This window comes from Motacilla alba, chromosome 1A (genome assembly GCF_015832195.1).
Source record: "Motacilla alba alba isolate MOTALB_02 chromosome 1A, Motacilla_alba_V1.0_pri, whole genome shotgun sequence".
NCBI classification, from domain to species: domain Eukaryota; kingdom Metazoa; phylum Chordata; class Aves; order Passeriformes; family Motacillidae; genus Motacilla; species Motacilla alba.
In genome coordinates, this window is record NC_052031.1 from 15,867,907 (window position 1) to 15,885,240 (window position 17,334).

Sequence of the window (17,334 nt, forward strand, 5' to 3'; positions counted from 1 at the left end):
GCAAATGAAGGAAAATACCAGTCCCAGCTGTTTCCTAGCCTCTAAGAGGAATAATGGTGATCAGAAATTAAGGATTTTGTTACTTGTTTCTTGTTTTGTAGAATGTGGTTTAGTGTGGTTTAATGATGGGAAAGGGGGAAGCAGCCAATGATGTGTCTTGAGTATCTTGATAATGGTTATGCTAGAAAGTTGGATGATGTTCTTGACTCTGTGTTATGACTTAACTCTGTCATGCCTAAATTTGTTAGCTTGGAAAACAGGGAAGGAAGGTAATATCTCATGCTTATTACTAAATATATTTTTGGTATTTCTACTTATCATCTTAGTCAACAAGACTACCTATTAGAAAATATAAACTGAACATATGACATATTTGTTCATTCTCAGCTCTTATGGTGTATTCCTTGAGAGAAAGAAAAGGTTTTGGAAATAGTTTGCTTGAAAATTTATTTGTTGTTATTATTAAGAAGAAAATAGGTTTTGCTTAGAACAGATAAGGTTCTGGTATAAATGTCAATCTAATCAGGAATCTTCACAAAACTTTTACATTACATTGATATAATCATCCCCCAATTTACAGAAGTAGGAATTTGGGGATTGTAGAATTTTTATTTACTGAAAAAGAAATCAGCAATATCTTTGTTGGTTTGTTTAATATGTTTTTCTCAAATGACTTCTAATGTTTAATTTTAAAATTCATTGTAATCTGACCACCAACTTTGTGCAGAAAGGCACATGAGAACCTCGCTATCTGGAAGTGACATATGTAGCCTCAAACATATTTCATGAGAGGATTTCTTTGAATTATGTGATGGCAGTGGGTCAGTAAGCACTTTCTTGTTATTTGATGAGAAGTTGGAATAAGCAACCATTATTTTTCAATACTGTTACTTAGATTTTGCTTTAGTCTTTCAGTATAAATATGTGATATATATGGGCAGAGGTATTCTCACTACTTTTTTTAGTTGTGAAATGGTAGACTAGCACTAACTACTTTCTGTAGACCTGCCTTGAAGTATTAATTTGGTAACTTTTATGAAAGCTAATAATATGATAAAGCTAAAGTCAGTTAAACAATGATACAACTATTATACAGCTATTTCAGTGTCTTTGAAATCCATGGACTAAAAGCACTAATGATTGTCTCAAGCATGTATATCGGTATATTTGATAACCCATGAATATCTGCAGAAAACGATATCATTGTGCTCTTTTTAATGAACTAACAATTTCATACAAAAAATTCAGCAGTATCTCTGTTTAGAATAAAGGGATACATGTAAATGAGGCTAGTGCAGAAATTATATTTAAACAATGCTGACAGTTCTTCTATTGTGCCCATTAATTAATTTCCCAGTATTGCGGTTCTCTGGGAATGAACTGTAAAAATAATTAAAATGATACATGAGGTAAATAATTCTGAAATTCAAAAGGTGAAATAGGGAATTAGTTTAGTAAATATTAGTCATACTGCTTATTTGTGTTTATTTGCCTTTTAAAAGCAGTTTGGTGAGGAAGTGTGGTCTGGTTTTGGTTCCTGTCATCTTTTTACAGGTGGAAAAGTTGCCATGTTCTTTTTTTATTTGTGCTTGTCCCTATATCAAATCAGTAGTTTGCTTAAAGCAGGTTGGCATTTATGTAAAGATATTTTGCCTTGTAGGAAAGTACTTCAGAATTAAATCAGTTGCAGCTGATCATATTTACTAACGATCTGGATTTAGTTTGTGCTTTTTAAGTTAAATAATTTTTTTAAATGGAATTCTGTGACTAAAAGCAGTGTTGATTTTAGTGTGACACAGCTTTGCTTTTTTTCCCACCACATTTTTGGCCAACTAATTGGTGTCAAGTCTCGACTTGAGACAGAATTTGGATGTTTAAGTACAAATTAAATTAGTGGTTTCAGAGAGAACGGATGGAGTTTTAATTAGAAGGAAACTTCAAAACAAATTTCAGCCGGACAGTCGTGTCTGAATAAATGAAGCCCAGCTTTCAGCCTAGCTTAAAATATAAGAAGTTTTTGCAATACATATTCTTTCTATCATTGAATGGTGAAACAAAGATGAAATCTAAATTTTGGTATCCCAAATGTACATGCCTTTGAAAATATTTTGTCTGGACATTTTTAGTCAAACCGGCCATTTAACCTATTAAAAAGAAATAGCTCTCAGGTTTTAGCAAGTTTTTTCTGTGACTTCGCCTATGGGGAGGCAGATAGTTGGTCACTTCTGAGTTTATCCTTATCTTATCACTGCTCAGACTTTCCATAACAACTCAGCGCTTCCATAACTTCACATCTGCAAGAGGGGTTTTAAATTTGGGTGGGGCAATCTCAGCAAATTAGAGATGCAAAGTGAATTTTCTGGGAAATAGCTAGAGAATTAAACTTTTCAAGTAGTGGAAGTTTTTGAAAAGGCTGTTGGTAGTCTTGTCTTCTCATACACTCTTACAGCTTGTGTGATCTGTCTGCCCAGGCCTTTTCTGGGGAGAAGACTCAGGACTAAGGTGTGTAGGGAAGTATATGCTTCACCTTTATATACATGAGAAACAGAATTAATTGTATGCTTGCATTTCATGCTGTTAGAGGAAGTAAATGACATAGTGGTGTTCGGTGTTTATTAGACAGAGATTCACTACTTTGAGTCATTACACTATGTCATGGTTTGGTAAGATAATTAGGAACCATATTAATGGCTCTAACCTAAATAGTTTGTTTTTTAATACATCAGCTATGTGAACAAAGAAAATATATCTGTAAGTAATCAACTGCTCTCTAAAAACTAAACAGTGTAAATTATCTGTTGTTATTAATGTGGGCTTATAATGCTATGTGGCTCCTACTTGTTAATGCACTAAAATCAGCCTGGAAGACTTTCATTAGTTCTTGCTGCTGGTTCTTCCATTCTCATTGACAAACAAATTACTTGCAGAAAGTAATTTTTTGTTCCTATTAGAGGAACAAAATGTAAAATATGTGTATTAGATAGGGGTTTTATATACAGCCCTCACTATTGTTATCTGAAATCACAGTGGTTGATCTGTCACTGGCAGAATTCATGCTCACATTGCCACATCCCTGTTTTGCTATGTTCAATATAGTTATACCTGCTAGGTAAAATGGAAGTTGTTTGCCTTTTCAAATTGTAGAAATTCAAAGCAGTGGATTAGTAATAGTTTCTCCAGCAAGTACAAAGAACAACTCATGGTCACTCAAAGAACAACTCATGGTCACTCTTCACTGCAGATAACGAGAGGCTTATTAACATGGGAAATTAGAGAAAAGAAATTATATTTTCTGATAGTCTCACTATCCCTAATGCTTCTGTGTCTATCTAGGTTCTTTTCAAAATAATGTTAGAAATAAGTGTTGTAAAGTGTTCCCCTTGTGTAGAGGTCAGCATCTTCTTGCATTTGTATCCATTTTTCAAGCAAACTGCTTTCCTCCACTTTCTTCTGTCAATATGCAATTCAGCAAGAAAAGGCTTTAAGGGAGCTGCATAAGAAGCTTCATTCCTTTGCTAAGATCTAGCAACACTCCTGTGTGCAAAGGTAATAAACCACCACACAAGAGGAGGAAAAATAGCTGTAAAAGATGACAGTTCAGTGTTGGATGTGAAACCATTTCATTGAGTGAGAATCCACTTGACATCCTAGTCATGACTGAACTCTTTCAAAACTTCATGGTGAATTCTTTAAAAGAACCAAATGAGAAACATTGATTTTTGCTTTCCACCACAGTTTATTCTGGAAAAGCTAAGACAAGAAAGTCAAATACTCTCTTTGTTAGTTATTTTTTAAATCTGTTTGAATTGAGCATGTTAGCGAGTGAAGAGGGCAGTAATTTAAACTCCATTCTGAAAATACAAGGTCATGTGGAAATTTATATGAAAGATGCTTCATAAAACTAAATTATTAGTTGAAGAGTGCATAAATCGGGTAAATAGTAATTATCACTGGCATGCATTTATATTTGATGTTGATTCATAGTCTTAACATGAATTTTGCATGCCATATGGAGCATTCCAACAGGGCAGGGTATTGATCAAAAAAAATTCCAGCAGTGGTCTGTGTTAGTGGCTGGGATTTCACAACAGAGGTTTATATCACAAGTCATATTTTAGGAATTGTTGCCATGTTGTTGGTGCCTAGATCAGAGAGGCAAATGACTAAATTGTTGTGAAAACTGATCTTCATCTCATTTTCAGAATAGATTTGCCAAATCTAATGGAAGATTTTATGATAAGTAATTTTTTTGAACATGCCTGTCAGAAATAGGGAATGTGAACACAGTTCTTGTAACATTTTTTTTTTTAATAGCTCTTCTATAAGGGATGAAGTGAACTCTGAGGGTTGAGATATTTGCATAGTTTTTTGGCTGTGACAGATATTTCTAGCTTGATGTTATGACCTGGAAATCTTACTTTCCATTAAAGATTTTGAAATGCTATGAAATGTGTTTGGATCAGATTTTCTTTTATGCAAAGATCAAACCTGCCCATAAATTTTCATGTTAATTGATGGATGTGCGCATTAGAAACAGCTGCTTGTAGGCCTTACCTATAGGTTATGTTTTGTTTGTTTCTTTTGTTTTTTTAAAGCATAGAAGATCCAATTTTGTTGCTGCGTTTATGGTGAGAATGGATTCAGCTTAGACAAGTGCTCTTGGTCACTTACTGCTTTTAGGATCATCCTCTTGGGAATAGACATAGTGAAGCAAAAACAATGATACAAGACAATCCAAAATGTGCAAACTCAGAAGAAGTGGTGTTAATAGGTATTTTTGCATATAACTGTAAAAAATATTTAAAGTTATAATCAAGTGTATAATGAATAAAATCAAATTTTGTAGCACTTTCTGAATAATTGAAATTTTATTTTATAACTGACTGGAAAACTGACAAACGGAGGAGATTATCATCCCACATGAGGTAGTAAGCTGCTGTGTACAATAAAAATAGTTGCAGTCTACAAAGTATTCAGTATCTTTTAGAATGCAAAGATTAAGGTGACTTCAATTCAATGTTCTCTAAACTTGGTTGTGATATTCTTTTACCATGACTAATTATGTCATTTTAAGAAAGTGTTGACATGATTTTTGTAGGGGAAAATCACACCTCACAAAACTTCAGAGCCAGTGAATCACATGTACCAGGTTGATGTAGAATATTGAAAACATTGAAGAGGGTTCTTCACTAAAGGTTATTAAAGAAACACAGCTGTGGAATTCAAAGGAATGCCCTTGTATGAATATTAATAACTGCCTGAAAGATAGAAAACAAATGTTAAGAACAAGCAGGCAAGTTTCAAAATTAAAGGAAATAACATTTAATTCTTTTGCAATTTGTCATGAGATCTATGCTCTTTCCACTGAAGAGATACAAAAGGGATAGAAGAGCAACTGAGAGCAAAGTTGCTAACAGCACCATGTTACTAAGAGTAGTAAATGTGAGAGGTGGACAGCAAAGAGTCACAGGACTGCATGTTTCTGTTAAATATGTTAGCCTGGCATAAAGAACATGTGAAATTTGGTGTGGACTAAATAAAGGGAAATAAAATGACATTGTGTGTTTGGACCAATCCTAGCTTTACTGGTATAACTATGGGCTTCAAGGTAGGTTCCTACAGTCAAGCACAAGAGGAAAATAAAAGCTCAGTAGCAGTCAAGAATAGAAAAATAAAAATAAAAACTTCAAAAGTTTGGAATTACTGGAAAAGGTAAGGAGAACAAAATATCATTATGAGCACTGTGGGAGTTATATTCTTTCTGCAACTTACATGCTATACACAGGTCAGACCCTATTTCAAAATAAGAAAACTACAGGAAAGGATGCTTAAGAAAGCTGAGCAAAGGGGATGGAACTGGTACGTGAGGAACAGTGGAATAAGCAAAACAGTTCTAGTCTGCAAAAGAGAGAGAAATATGAATGGCTTGCAGAAAGTGAAGAGGAAGTGATTCATACTCTTTCACTGCAAATATCTGAACTACTTTGAATGAAACTAGCAGGTTTAAACCAGACATGCTATATGGCATGCAGTTGTGTTTTGGAATTCTTTGTTCCAGGACTTGCTGATTTACCAAAAAGCTTACAGTTGCAAAAAGATTTCAGAAGTTAAGACAAATCCATTCACTCCTATTAAATGGGCATATTCTGGAGCTTCTCTTAATACTTCTCTGAACATGAAACCTTTGAAACCTGGATTATTCTGGGGAGGTTCTGCTATATCTTGCATTCCTATACTCAGTCATCTGCTCTTGGTCATTCCTGGTGCGAGGCTCATTACTGTCATGGACCTCTCTGGTGTGCTATTGCTGTGTTTCTTCTCAGACTGGAACTCTTGAGTCTGTTTTGACAGTGAATTGAGTCTGAGCCTAGGAAGTCAAGGTTCCTGGCTCATCAAAAATGCAAAAGTTGGAGGAGCAGCCAACATATTCCACTTTACATGATGTTCGTCTGTTGGCTTCTTTTCCTTTTTCTGCCATAGATTGCTTGTATATTTTGACAAAAATTATTTAAATCTCTTTTCACCTAAACTATCTGCTCTTTGTAATGTAGTAGAAATAGAATTATTTAAGGTTGCTTTATTCATTTGTAATTATTGAGTGTTTGGAAGTCCTTGTGTCTGAGCTATTATTTGAATGTGAAATCTGGTTTAATACCTAACCCTGACAAAATTTCATAACTTTAATTTTTCTGAATACTTAAACAATAATCTTGTATTGTATATGAATACAAATATACAATAAAATTTGTATATAAATACAAATATAATAGCATGAGGTTTTACACTCACTAAATGTTGAAGTATCCAGGGTGGAAGGCTGCTTAGACTAATCATTGATAAGACAATAATCAGTCTAGTCATACAACAAAATTTGCATTCTTGTGGTGATTGTCTAACTCAAGAAGTTTGGGGAGTGCAGTCCAAAGAATGCCTTTTTTTCAGCTGCAGAGGAGATCCAGCATTTGCAGGGCAATGAGATACTTGTGATGTTAACAATCTAAATGATTTTTATTGATAATGACAGATGGTTCTTAGATAATGTGCTCAGAGTCATCTGTAATATGTTCAGAATAAGTCCTCTGGAAGGTTGTACATCTGCCTTGAGATTTTTTTCTGAAATATTTAAATCAAGGTCATTGTTTATACTTGATTTTAAATAGCTTTTAGATGGTAGTCTGCATTTCTGTGCATTTAGAGATCAAACTGTAACTTCAAAAGCTGCAAATGGAAAAGTATAATAGGTATCAGGTGTTAGAAAAGGCAATTATGCATTAGCTGTTTTACTCAATTTCTAAAACTGTCTGAAACTATCCATTGGAAATACTTTGTACCTAGACTTATCTCTGAAGCATGATGAATTTTTAAATCTGTAGGGGATATGCATTTTTTCTCTAATGAATTGCATTTTTAAGCCTATTTTGTTTCATTTAAAAGAGCTTCATTTTGAAGAAACTTTTTATTGGTGAAAAAAACCAGAAAAATCACCAGACAAAGTACAGATTTTTATACACGTCCAGATAATCCTTCTACAATTCCTTAAAAGTATTTCCAAAATTAGCTAATTCTTATTATCAGTTCCAAGTGCACTTCTAAACTTAAAAGCTTCCCTCCGAGTAGTTGGCATTGTCTCTTTTCTGGAACCTTACTGATTTGGTGGACCAGATGGTCTGTGGTTTCTGTAGCTGTTAACAAGGTGTTTTACAAACCTCTTGTAGCACACTCTTCTCTTTTATCAGTTAAGGATAGAGGAGAAGGAAAGGTAGTAGTAGGAGAATATTTTTCATTTGTCACTTGTTATAGCTGGGGAAGTTTATTTATTGCATGAATTTTAAATACCATGTTGTTCTAGGTTAAATAGCAATAAAAAAGGTATTTTATTATGTTATTCTTTATGCAAGAAATTATTTCAGTTCACTGTACTTGAGCAGAACTCTGTATTTTTCTAAAGAGTAAACTTCATTTTTGAAATGACCAGCAAAGAATATGAAAAAACTTGCTATATTTTTAAAGCACTATAATTAGATCTTGTAAATTATACAGATATCAGCAATAAAATACACCTCCATTTGCCAAATTATGTAGTTTAATTTTGTAATTATTATTTTCAAATTTTATTTTAATGAGATTTTTACATAGCATTATTTCACAGTCATAACATTGATAATTTAATATAATAATTATTTTTTTAGTTCATAGTGGTATAGAAAATAAAATCTGAGATTAATTTGATAATATGAGCAAACTTAGTGATGTCTTTTAAAGACCTCATCCCAAAATTTTCTCAACTCTAATGTGAAATTATAAAATACTAATTTCTAGTAATAATCAGTAATTTCTAGGGGGAGTTTTATAAAGGGATGGAATCTACTGACATGAACCAGAACAGAAAGCTGCAGATCTGAATATAAAACTGAGCTGTGTATGTTTTATCATATGAGTAAGTTTTCTTCCTATAGTGAAAACATCTTATTCAGTTCAATATAATACAAGTTATTTTTATTTTTACAATGCTTAATAATTTCCTATATCAAAATTTATACTTCAAAAGCTACTGCTAGTAGAAGAGTTGGCTTAATAACAGAGATGAAACATATGTTCACACCACAGTGTTGAGCTGGACAGTACAGTATTTCATACCAGATATAAGCTAATGGATAACACCAGGAATGGAAAACACATCAGTAAAGAATGAATTTAAATATGAGAAATGGAAGCTGCCTCACCTCTGTCCCTGTTACAGATAATAGCAATGAATAGGTTTGGCAGAGATTAAATGCAAGCATGTTTGTGATACAAAGAGAGACAGATGTGGCTGACATTTGTAGTTAGAAGTAAATGTCATAAAAATATACTTGAGGCATGTGGTGATCAAAAGTGTTATTATTTGTGTATTGAAAGGATGATCTATTTTTATTTTTTCTAGTCGGAACCAGAGGGTTTTTCTCACTTCCACTTGTACGTCTGCGCTGCCTTCCTTGTCAGGTGGAGGAAAGAGATCCTGGAGGAGAAAGATTTTCAAGTAAGTGAAGAGGATATTTTTCAAGCACAGGGTGCCATTTCTTAGATTTACCTTCCTAACATTACTTTGGGGATGAATTTAAGACAAAACAGGAGCAGCAAGACTGACAATATCTTACTGTTAGAGTTGCTCCAAAACTGTTAGACCTGAAGTGATGGACTATAAGCAGTAGGAGATGTGCTTTCTTTGTCCACTCTGAGAAAAAAATGCTGTTTTAACTGAGGCACACTTTGAGAAGATGATTTCTGGGGATGCTGTTACCTTGGTATTTCGCAGACATTTCTGAAAAGGTAAATTTTGTTGATCTTAAATGCATCCCTGAAGAATTTATTTGTAATTTCTCATCTGTATAATATAACATTCTCTAACATGGACATCTTCATTCTTTCAAAAAAGCTGGACAAACAAATTTTAAAATAAGGAGCCTGTTTTTCATTAGGAAGTAAAAGAACTTTAGGCCCCCTACGTTTCAAAACCTTATATTTTTTCAGCAAAAAGCACATCAGGACGTTGTTTGTAAGAAGATTTGAATATGGTAGATAGGCAGATTATTTGCATACATCCATAGAAGTCCAATTATTTTTGTGAACTGGTGACAGTTCACTTTCATAGAAATATTTATACTGAATTTTACCCTGTGATACTCACTGAATGCCTAAAAGGCTTTAAAGTCTCATTTGAAGGCTGAATGTGAATAGCCTGTGCTGCAAAGCCCCCACCATTGCCTACTCCGAGGAAATGGCCCATTACCAGCTTATTTTCTCTCCAGCTGACTGAACTCTGTGGCCCTCTACAAATGAACCATTGTGCAAATTTGTGTATCACTTCAATCTATTTTATCTTCATGAAAGGATTTATTCAGAGCTGTCGTTGCCTGTCTTTGAAATGAATAAATCCCTAAGGGCACAACATAACAGCTTTAATTTCTACTACCTGCTAACGCTGTCAGATTTTCTCAATTTATGGTACTTTGTCAAAATCATCTCTAATGTTGGTATCCATACCTCTTGATTACAATTGTTCACTGTTAATCTTCCCTATTAAATTGTTCATGTTGATTTCCCACACCAAAGAGCATAATTTTCCTCTCTCTACCAAATCTATTACAACTGTGCTTCAACTACGTAATACCATGGTATAGTACTATGAAGACTGGTTTTGTTCTCCTTACACACGTTCACACATTTGTTTACTTATTTAATAGTTAAGGTATTTCTGTATGGTTTAATTTCTTTATAGGCTGTGTGAACTAGAATATAAAGTGGAGAAATCAGGAAAACACTGGAATGCATTTATCACACTGCTTTGGATTGCTTACAACATGGAAATGCAGTTGGTAATTTTGAGGATCTGTAGATCCATGCTACTTTTATCACCATCATATGTTATCACTAAAAGCCTTGGCCTTCTTTATTGTGTAACATGACCTTTTAAAATGGCTGAACTAAAGTGTTATCAATTCTCTAAATGATACTTCTGTCCCACAGGCAAGAATAATATCCATTATTCTTCCACTTTGTTAATAATAGCTGTAGATCAGTGCCTAGTCTTCAAAGTAATAAGCACTTAAACTACATTGGAAAATTGGGGAGTTCAGTATATGCTGTCTGGAGTACTCTGATTGCATTGAATTCACATTATTGAGAAGTCATAGCTATAGTACATTTTGTACAGAAGTTTTTTGTTCTGTAAACTGTATCAAGAATCACATGCATTCAGTCATTTCTCTTGCACATAAGCATGTGCTGTGTCTGTTTTTCTGCATATGACAGGAATTAGGGAAGTCTCTCCTAACTGTCAGTCAGAGGGCCTGGTTCTTTTCTACTAGCTGTGAAAAGTCCTGATCTTCTTTTACAGGTCTGTTTGACCTCTTTCAGTAGAAATACAGACCTCACAGGAATTTTAAGTTGAAATAATTTCCCAAGAACATCAGATGCGGAAGTGTGCCAGAAGAGACACTGAACAGATTTTGAATGAAAGACCAATTTTAAATGAATTGGTTATGCAATACTTTATTATTTGATGAAGTATATTATCAGTGATATTACAGACATGATGACGATAGAAAATAGTCTTTGCTTTTAAGATACTTGTTTTCATTCTTTTAAGTATGTCTGAAACCAAGCAATCAGTAAAAGTATGATTTTTATTCTTCCTGATATGAACAGATTAATTGACTTAGGTACCAAATGTTCACCCCTCAGTATTTCCTTATTACAGACACACAATGTGTGTGACTGTAGTTTTGGGGACTTCTTGTGTGTGTTGTCAGGTAGCAGAGAAATAAATTTTGAAATGAAAGAAGTTAGGCTGGACTCATACTATAGAGTAATACAACCTGAAAATTGCTTGGTATTTGGTTTGTATCTGTAGAATTAAATATTAAGATATTAAGGGAAGTAAGTTTTGATAAGGGAAGGGTGGAAGAAATAAATGTTTCAATCAGGCCTCCAAATGTTGAAATGTTCTTGTGTATATATTATATGTGTATATTGTAGATGTACATGTATATACCTAAACAGCTGTATATATAGACTTGGAACACAGGCATATAAAACTGTGTTGATGCTCTGGCATATTTTTCATGTTTCAAATAACATAATGAAATAATTTTTTTTTCATTGTAAGATGATAATCAAGTCATGATGATAGTTGTCCTCTTTTGAATCATTTGAAGAAGTTATTGCTCTCACTGCCATTTATTTGGTTAAGTACAAAATATACGATATTGGTTTATCAAAACCATTGATATATGGTTTTATTTTCCTAGGAGTTTAAGGCTGCTTAAATTTTGTCCTACTTACTCAGTAATCTTTCTAGTAAGCTATAATCCCATTTTGAAATTTGCTATTTAATGCAGCGAGCTGTGTGATGCAATGCTGTGTAATGAGGACAAAAATTATTTCATTCAGCAGTTTTTAAATTCCCCAGAGTCACTTTTAGATACCAGTGAAATTAAACTGACATGTTTTCAGGGAGATGTTTTAAATATTTCATGCCCATGTATAATACAAAGATTAATATTATGGAAAAGAGTGAGGGTTTTTTAGTTTTCATTACAGCTTGTTATTCTCTCTTGGTTCTCACTTCTAGAGAGTCCTTTCTATCTAGATAGGATGCCCCACAAACCCAGGTACAGAGAGGAAGTTTGGATAGCTCTGTTACTCTGTTCATAGTTCAGATTAGCAGTTTGTACTTCACATGTGGGGGAGCAGAGAACACAATGGCTAGGCAGTAAATGACAGAAATTTTAATCCTGCCTTAGATTTTCCCTTGTAACCACTGTGATGTTTTATAGACTCAAACAGGTCATTCTTGGTTTCTGACGTTTCTGTTCATGATATGAATATTCTGTGTTAATTTACTGGTTCCATACTAGTGTCAGACAGAAAAAAAGAAAAAAGCAGTAAGCTTAAAATGAATAAAAATGCTTTTTAAAATGTGATACACTATGCCTTTTGAATACAAAATGTGCAATTCATTTAGCTTAAGTATCTAAGCTTAAGTAATTAAACGTGCAAGTAATGAAAACCTTTCTGCTCATCAGCATGTCTCAGACTTTGGTTTTCTGTTACTCATTTTCCTAACTACAGCCATAAATCCAAAATTCTCCTGAATTCTTGAGAGGTGTGGGTAGCTGATGCTGTTAAGTGATAAAATATTCATGTATGATTTTGAACATATTTGGAATTAAAATATTAATAGAAAATACGGCTACTGAGTTGGAATGTACAAGATATCTGAAAGATTTTTACAGAAACTAGACTTCAGAGACTAGATTCAACTGTTGAACTAAATATAAGCTAATGGTAATTATAATTAAGTTAGTAATAGTTGAATTCTAACTGGCTTATCTGTTAGATTTTTACTTTAAGGAAGTTATAATTTTGTTGACATAGCTGAGCTTCAAAAATATATTCAGTATGTTGTAGTAAGGAATCTCTCTTGCAGATCTTTTCTTATTCATCATTTTAAGATATAGGCTTTTCTGTCTGTCTAAAAGACATTTTCACCCATGCTGTCACCAGCTCACATCTTTATTACTGCATTGTCCTTTTCTTTGTCATTGACAAATGCATTTTTGCTCCAATTATATTCAGTCAGACTGCAAAGAAGCTGTAAAGATAATTTTTCAGTCCATCACTTTTTCTTGCTTTCTTGCTCTGCAACTCCCTTAGCTCCCTCTTTTTTAGAGCACCAAGGAAAACGTAGACACTTTCTCTTTTGAGGCCTTTAATGGACTAATACTGACACCTTACATGGCATCCGAGATTCAGCAGTGAGATGCTGGCTGCAGTCTATCAGCCCGTGATGACAGCTTCATCACCCACCTGCACTCTCAAGAAAGGAGCAGTGCTATCTCCCACTTTGCCACCTTACTTAAATGGAACACCTAATGCAGATATTCAGCTACTTTGCTCTAAGCCATGCTAAGTTCTGGTTTTTTGCTATGCTCAGAATAGATTTGACAGGTTGGCTTGAGTCTGTTAGTAGCACTTAGAGTCACACTGATGAGTTTTTTGTTGCTTTTTTTTACTTTTCTGTGAATTTATTGTCTCTTGCTTTACACTTGAGCCATAAAATCTTCAGGATAGTGACTGTGCTTTATTCTTATTTATATTAGTATTATATAATTAATTTTTTATATATAGAAAGTAAGTCTTGTTGACTTGTTTACCAAAATGAATGCAAGCACAATTGTATGTCTTATTAGAATTTAGATAAATGCTGAATAACAAGGTGCTTAGAAGACAAATTCATATCTGCTGCCTATATAAGTAATGGGCTTTATTTTTAAAAGTTTTATATTGATATATTTCCTAGAAATTGTCTACTGTAGAAACATGTCAGATATCAGAAATGTAATTTCATACTGTCCTTTTACACTCAACGACAGTAATATAGATTTTATTAGTCTTTTGTGATCTTTGCATAGTTTATGATGTAAATTTTTAACTTTTACTTTTTCTGCCTGAAAGTATAGGAGTGCTTACTTCATATCATATGAGGTGTAACTAATAAATCTATTTTAATTTAGCTTCCTGGTATGTACTGTGCTAAAAAAATTAATTTCCATTGCTCCTGAAGTAAAAATAAATGTTTTTCAATTAAAGAAAAAAAAAATGTTTCTGAAAGGATTAGTTTTTTGAACAGAGGAATGTTTGCCCTCCTTCTCTCTAAGCTCTATGATTAGATGATTTTGTGCCCTCATTCTTCTGAGTATGGAAGCTAATAGGGTCTTTTTGATGGATGTTCCAAAACTTGTAATGAATTAAAAACTGTGAACATGGAAATCTTTCTAACTGCAAAGAGCCTGACTACTAACACTGCTGTGATTTTATTCCCTGCTGAGAGCATTTTGGAAGATGTTCAACGTATTGTAATGTGTTTCAAGAAACTGGAAGCTCTGCTGTTTTGGACTTCGAAAGTCATAGCTGGCAACCTAACGTGAGGTCACTTCTTAATCTCTGAGTACTGGTAGCAGACAGCTGGGATTCAACACTCGTGAATCATTTGTGTTCAGAAGAGCCAATTTGCAGTAATAACATTGCTGACTTCATTTTTACACGCAGAGCTTAATGAGCAGAGAATTATGTGAGTGGTAATAGTTTAACTGCTCTGTTATCAACCCTACTCAACTTTGTCAAAAGCTTCTGCATATTTTGATTGTCATGAATATCTTGACTTGGTCTCTACATGTGAGTGTATTGTAAATTAAACAGAACGGTGCAAAGATGTTTTAACATTCAGTCTATGAAGTACAGGTTTTGTCCCACAGAAATTATTACTGCAAAATTTTAATATTGAACTGAAATGTAACAGATAGACTGTAGGTCACCCTTCTTTTAATACTGGTACTTATCTAGTACTAGGAGAACTTGCTCTCTGTCTGGAAAGCTACTGAAAGATTCTGACTGGTTTATATGGTACACTAAAAATGGCTTAAGAAACATGAAAAAGGAAATAAAACTTGTAATGCTGCCCTTACTTATCTCTTGCTTTATGGCTTTCCATTTTCTTTTAATTATACTGTAGGCCTATTTTTCCTAAGTTATACATTGTTTTTTCCCAAAGTTTGGCCTCAAATGTGCAAAGCAGAGAATAAAAATAGTTTGAAAAACAAACAAACAAACCCCACTTTTGATTTATATCTTATAGATATATATATCCACCTCTTTTTCTTTGCTTTGCTTGAGTTTCTGGGCCCAGAGCCTATAGGAATAATACAGTAATCATGCCTGGCATGTTAAAAATAATATTTAATATACTACCAGTAATACAGGTAAATTTTGTAATATCTGAATTGGAAATCTGCCCCTGTTTCTGTTGCCTTCCTTTCATGTAGCTCTCTCCCAGAAGTCCTCCTTCCTCCTCAAGATATTTAGAACAGTAGCACATAGTAAAATTACTAGCTATAGTACAATGATTTTGAATTACAAATAGCTTAAATATATGTATTTGCTACCGAAACTCAGAAGTTATTCTGTGATATGATGTAGTCTATTATTATCACATAAATCACAGCAGTCAGTGAAACCAAGCCCTGCTCTCCAAAGCACTTGAAGAACAGTAGTCCTTGAACACCTACCTAATCACTGCAGCCATGACTTATCTTGGGAAATCTGTCCAGTTTTTTTTTTTTTTTTGCACTGAAATAGGTTGGTCAAAACAGGAAGAAATTTTCAAAATCCCTCCTGAAAGCTACTAGTTCACAGGGCCAGCATACTGTATTGCTAGAAATTTTATTTGGGATGCAGCATGAAAAGTGGAAAACTGAAACCCTGCTTATAAGAAACAGGACAAGGATCTTCAGCTTTTGATATTGATAGAAGTAGAATAATATTTTAAAATTTTCAAAGATCTTAATACTTTATAAATATTTCTAACTGTAATCTTTTTACAGAGTGTTGAGATTTAGTAAGTTCATTTTTACCCTCACCTGTTTTAAATGTGATTCCAAGGCACGTGGCTTTTATGAAGTCACTTATTTCTCAGGAGTTTAACAAATCTGAAAATCAAGGTACCAGTAGATAGTAACAAGTGCCTTCTTCCCTAGCACACCAGCTGAGAGCATCTAAAAGGGAATGAGGTACTTCACTGTGAAAGCTGCAGTGGCTCTTTCTAGAGGAAATGTGTAAGAAGAGTACAGAGAATTGTTTAGAAGTGATGGCCAGCTACTTTTTCTTGACAGTAGATTGGGAGCATGCTTGAAGAGCCAAGGGCTTAAGAACTTATGTCTCTTACCAGAGCAGTTTAGAGATATATTTTGACTCATTGCACACAAGTATCAGTTTGTAATACTTTCACATTTGCATACTATTAAAAAAAAATCCAAAATGGCTACAGTAATTTATAGTCCTGAATAGTCTGTATTTTCTTCTATGTAAATGTTCACGCTGTTTGAAAAATTGCATTTCATCAGGTTTTTTTCTACAGTTAGTTTCAAATTAAATTGTTATTTGAATAGTTTGCTTTTCTGATAGTCAGGGGATGTATTTCAGTTTTAAATGATGCATCAAATGAAAAAGTTCAAATGTAAGCACTGAAAGTGCAGATTTGTGCTTGGATTTCATATGTGACATGCTGCAATTCATTAACTTCTAACCCTTCTTTCATACAGAGCAAAATCTTTAAAAACAGATGTAGTGTATTTGACAGCTGAGTTCATTATACCTTATATTAGTATGACTGAGTTCTTACTCTAGTGTTTGTGTTCTTCAAAAAAAACCCTAAGCAATTATATGACAAAGTGAGCAGTTATTTCTATTTTCTAAATCAATTATCTGTGATATTAGCTAATGTCTTCCTTATTTTTCAAATATTAATTTTTAAGTAACAAAGATTTTAATGAGCTGCATAGTTCAGTACAAATATTATATGAAGATATGATTTGTGTTTCAGAGACCAGTTAGATTGAAAATGTGTTACATTATGTACTTTGGCTTAAGGTTTAGTGAAATAAAGTGAATCTTCTAACTCAGATCTAAATTAGAAATAAAGTCCCTTTTAAATTACATTTGTAGTCAATGGAAAGACATGTATGAATTAGTCACTTCTAATCTCACCCTATCCTGTGCAAATATTTATGTCACTGTATTATTTATGAAGCAATATGGCATTGACAGAAATTAGGATTCATCTGTTAAATCCTATATTTAATGGAATATTAAATACTTTCTGAAGATTTGCTTGAGGATGTGAATGTCTGTTTACAAGCCCAAATGTTATTTCCTGTACTGATTTTTTACCAGAGATGTTGCCAGTAAAGAGGAGGGATGGAAGCTCTGAAGCATCCAGGAGCAAATCCAGTAGAG

General features: G+C 33.6%; 1 protein-coding gene across 3 annotated transcripts in view; it reads left to right on the forward strand.

The window, feature by feature from the left end:
* The window catches only part of TBC1D22A (TBC1 domain family member 22A), a 139,823-nt gene that overhangs the window by 99,792 nt on the left and 22,697 nt on the right, over positions 1-17,334 (forward strand). Inside the window, exons 12-13 of one of the 3 annotated variants that reach the window (XM_038153034.1) lie at positions 8,924-9,019; positions 17,272-17,301. In XM_038153034.1, coding sequence (XP_038008962.1) covers positions 8,924-9,019; positions 17,272-17,286 — 111 coding nt within the window. In that variant the 3' untranslated portion in view covers positions 17,287-17,301. Of the gene's footprint in view, positions 1-8,923; positions 9,020-10,258; positions 15,162-17,271; positions 17,302-17,334 lie in introns of those variants that run through there. The other 2 variants (XM_038153035.1, XM_038153033.1) reach the window with 2 other exon arrangements.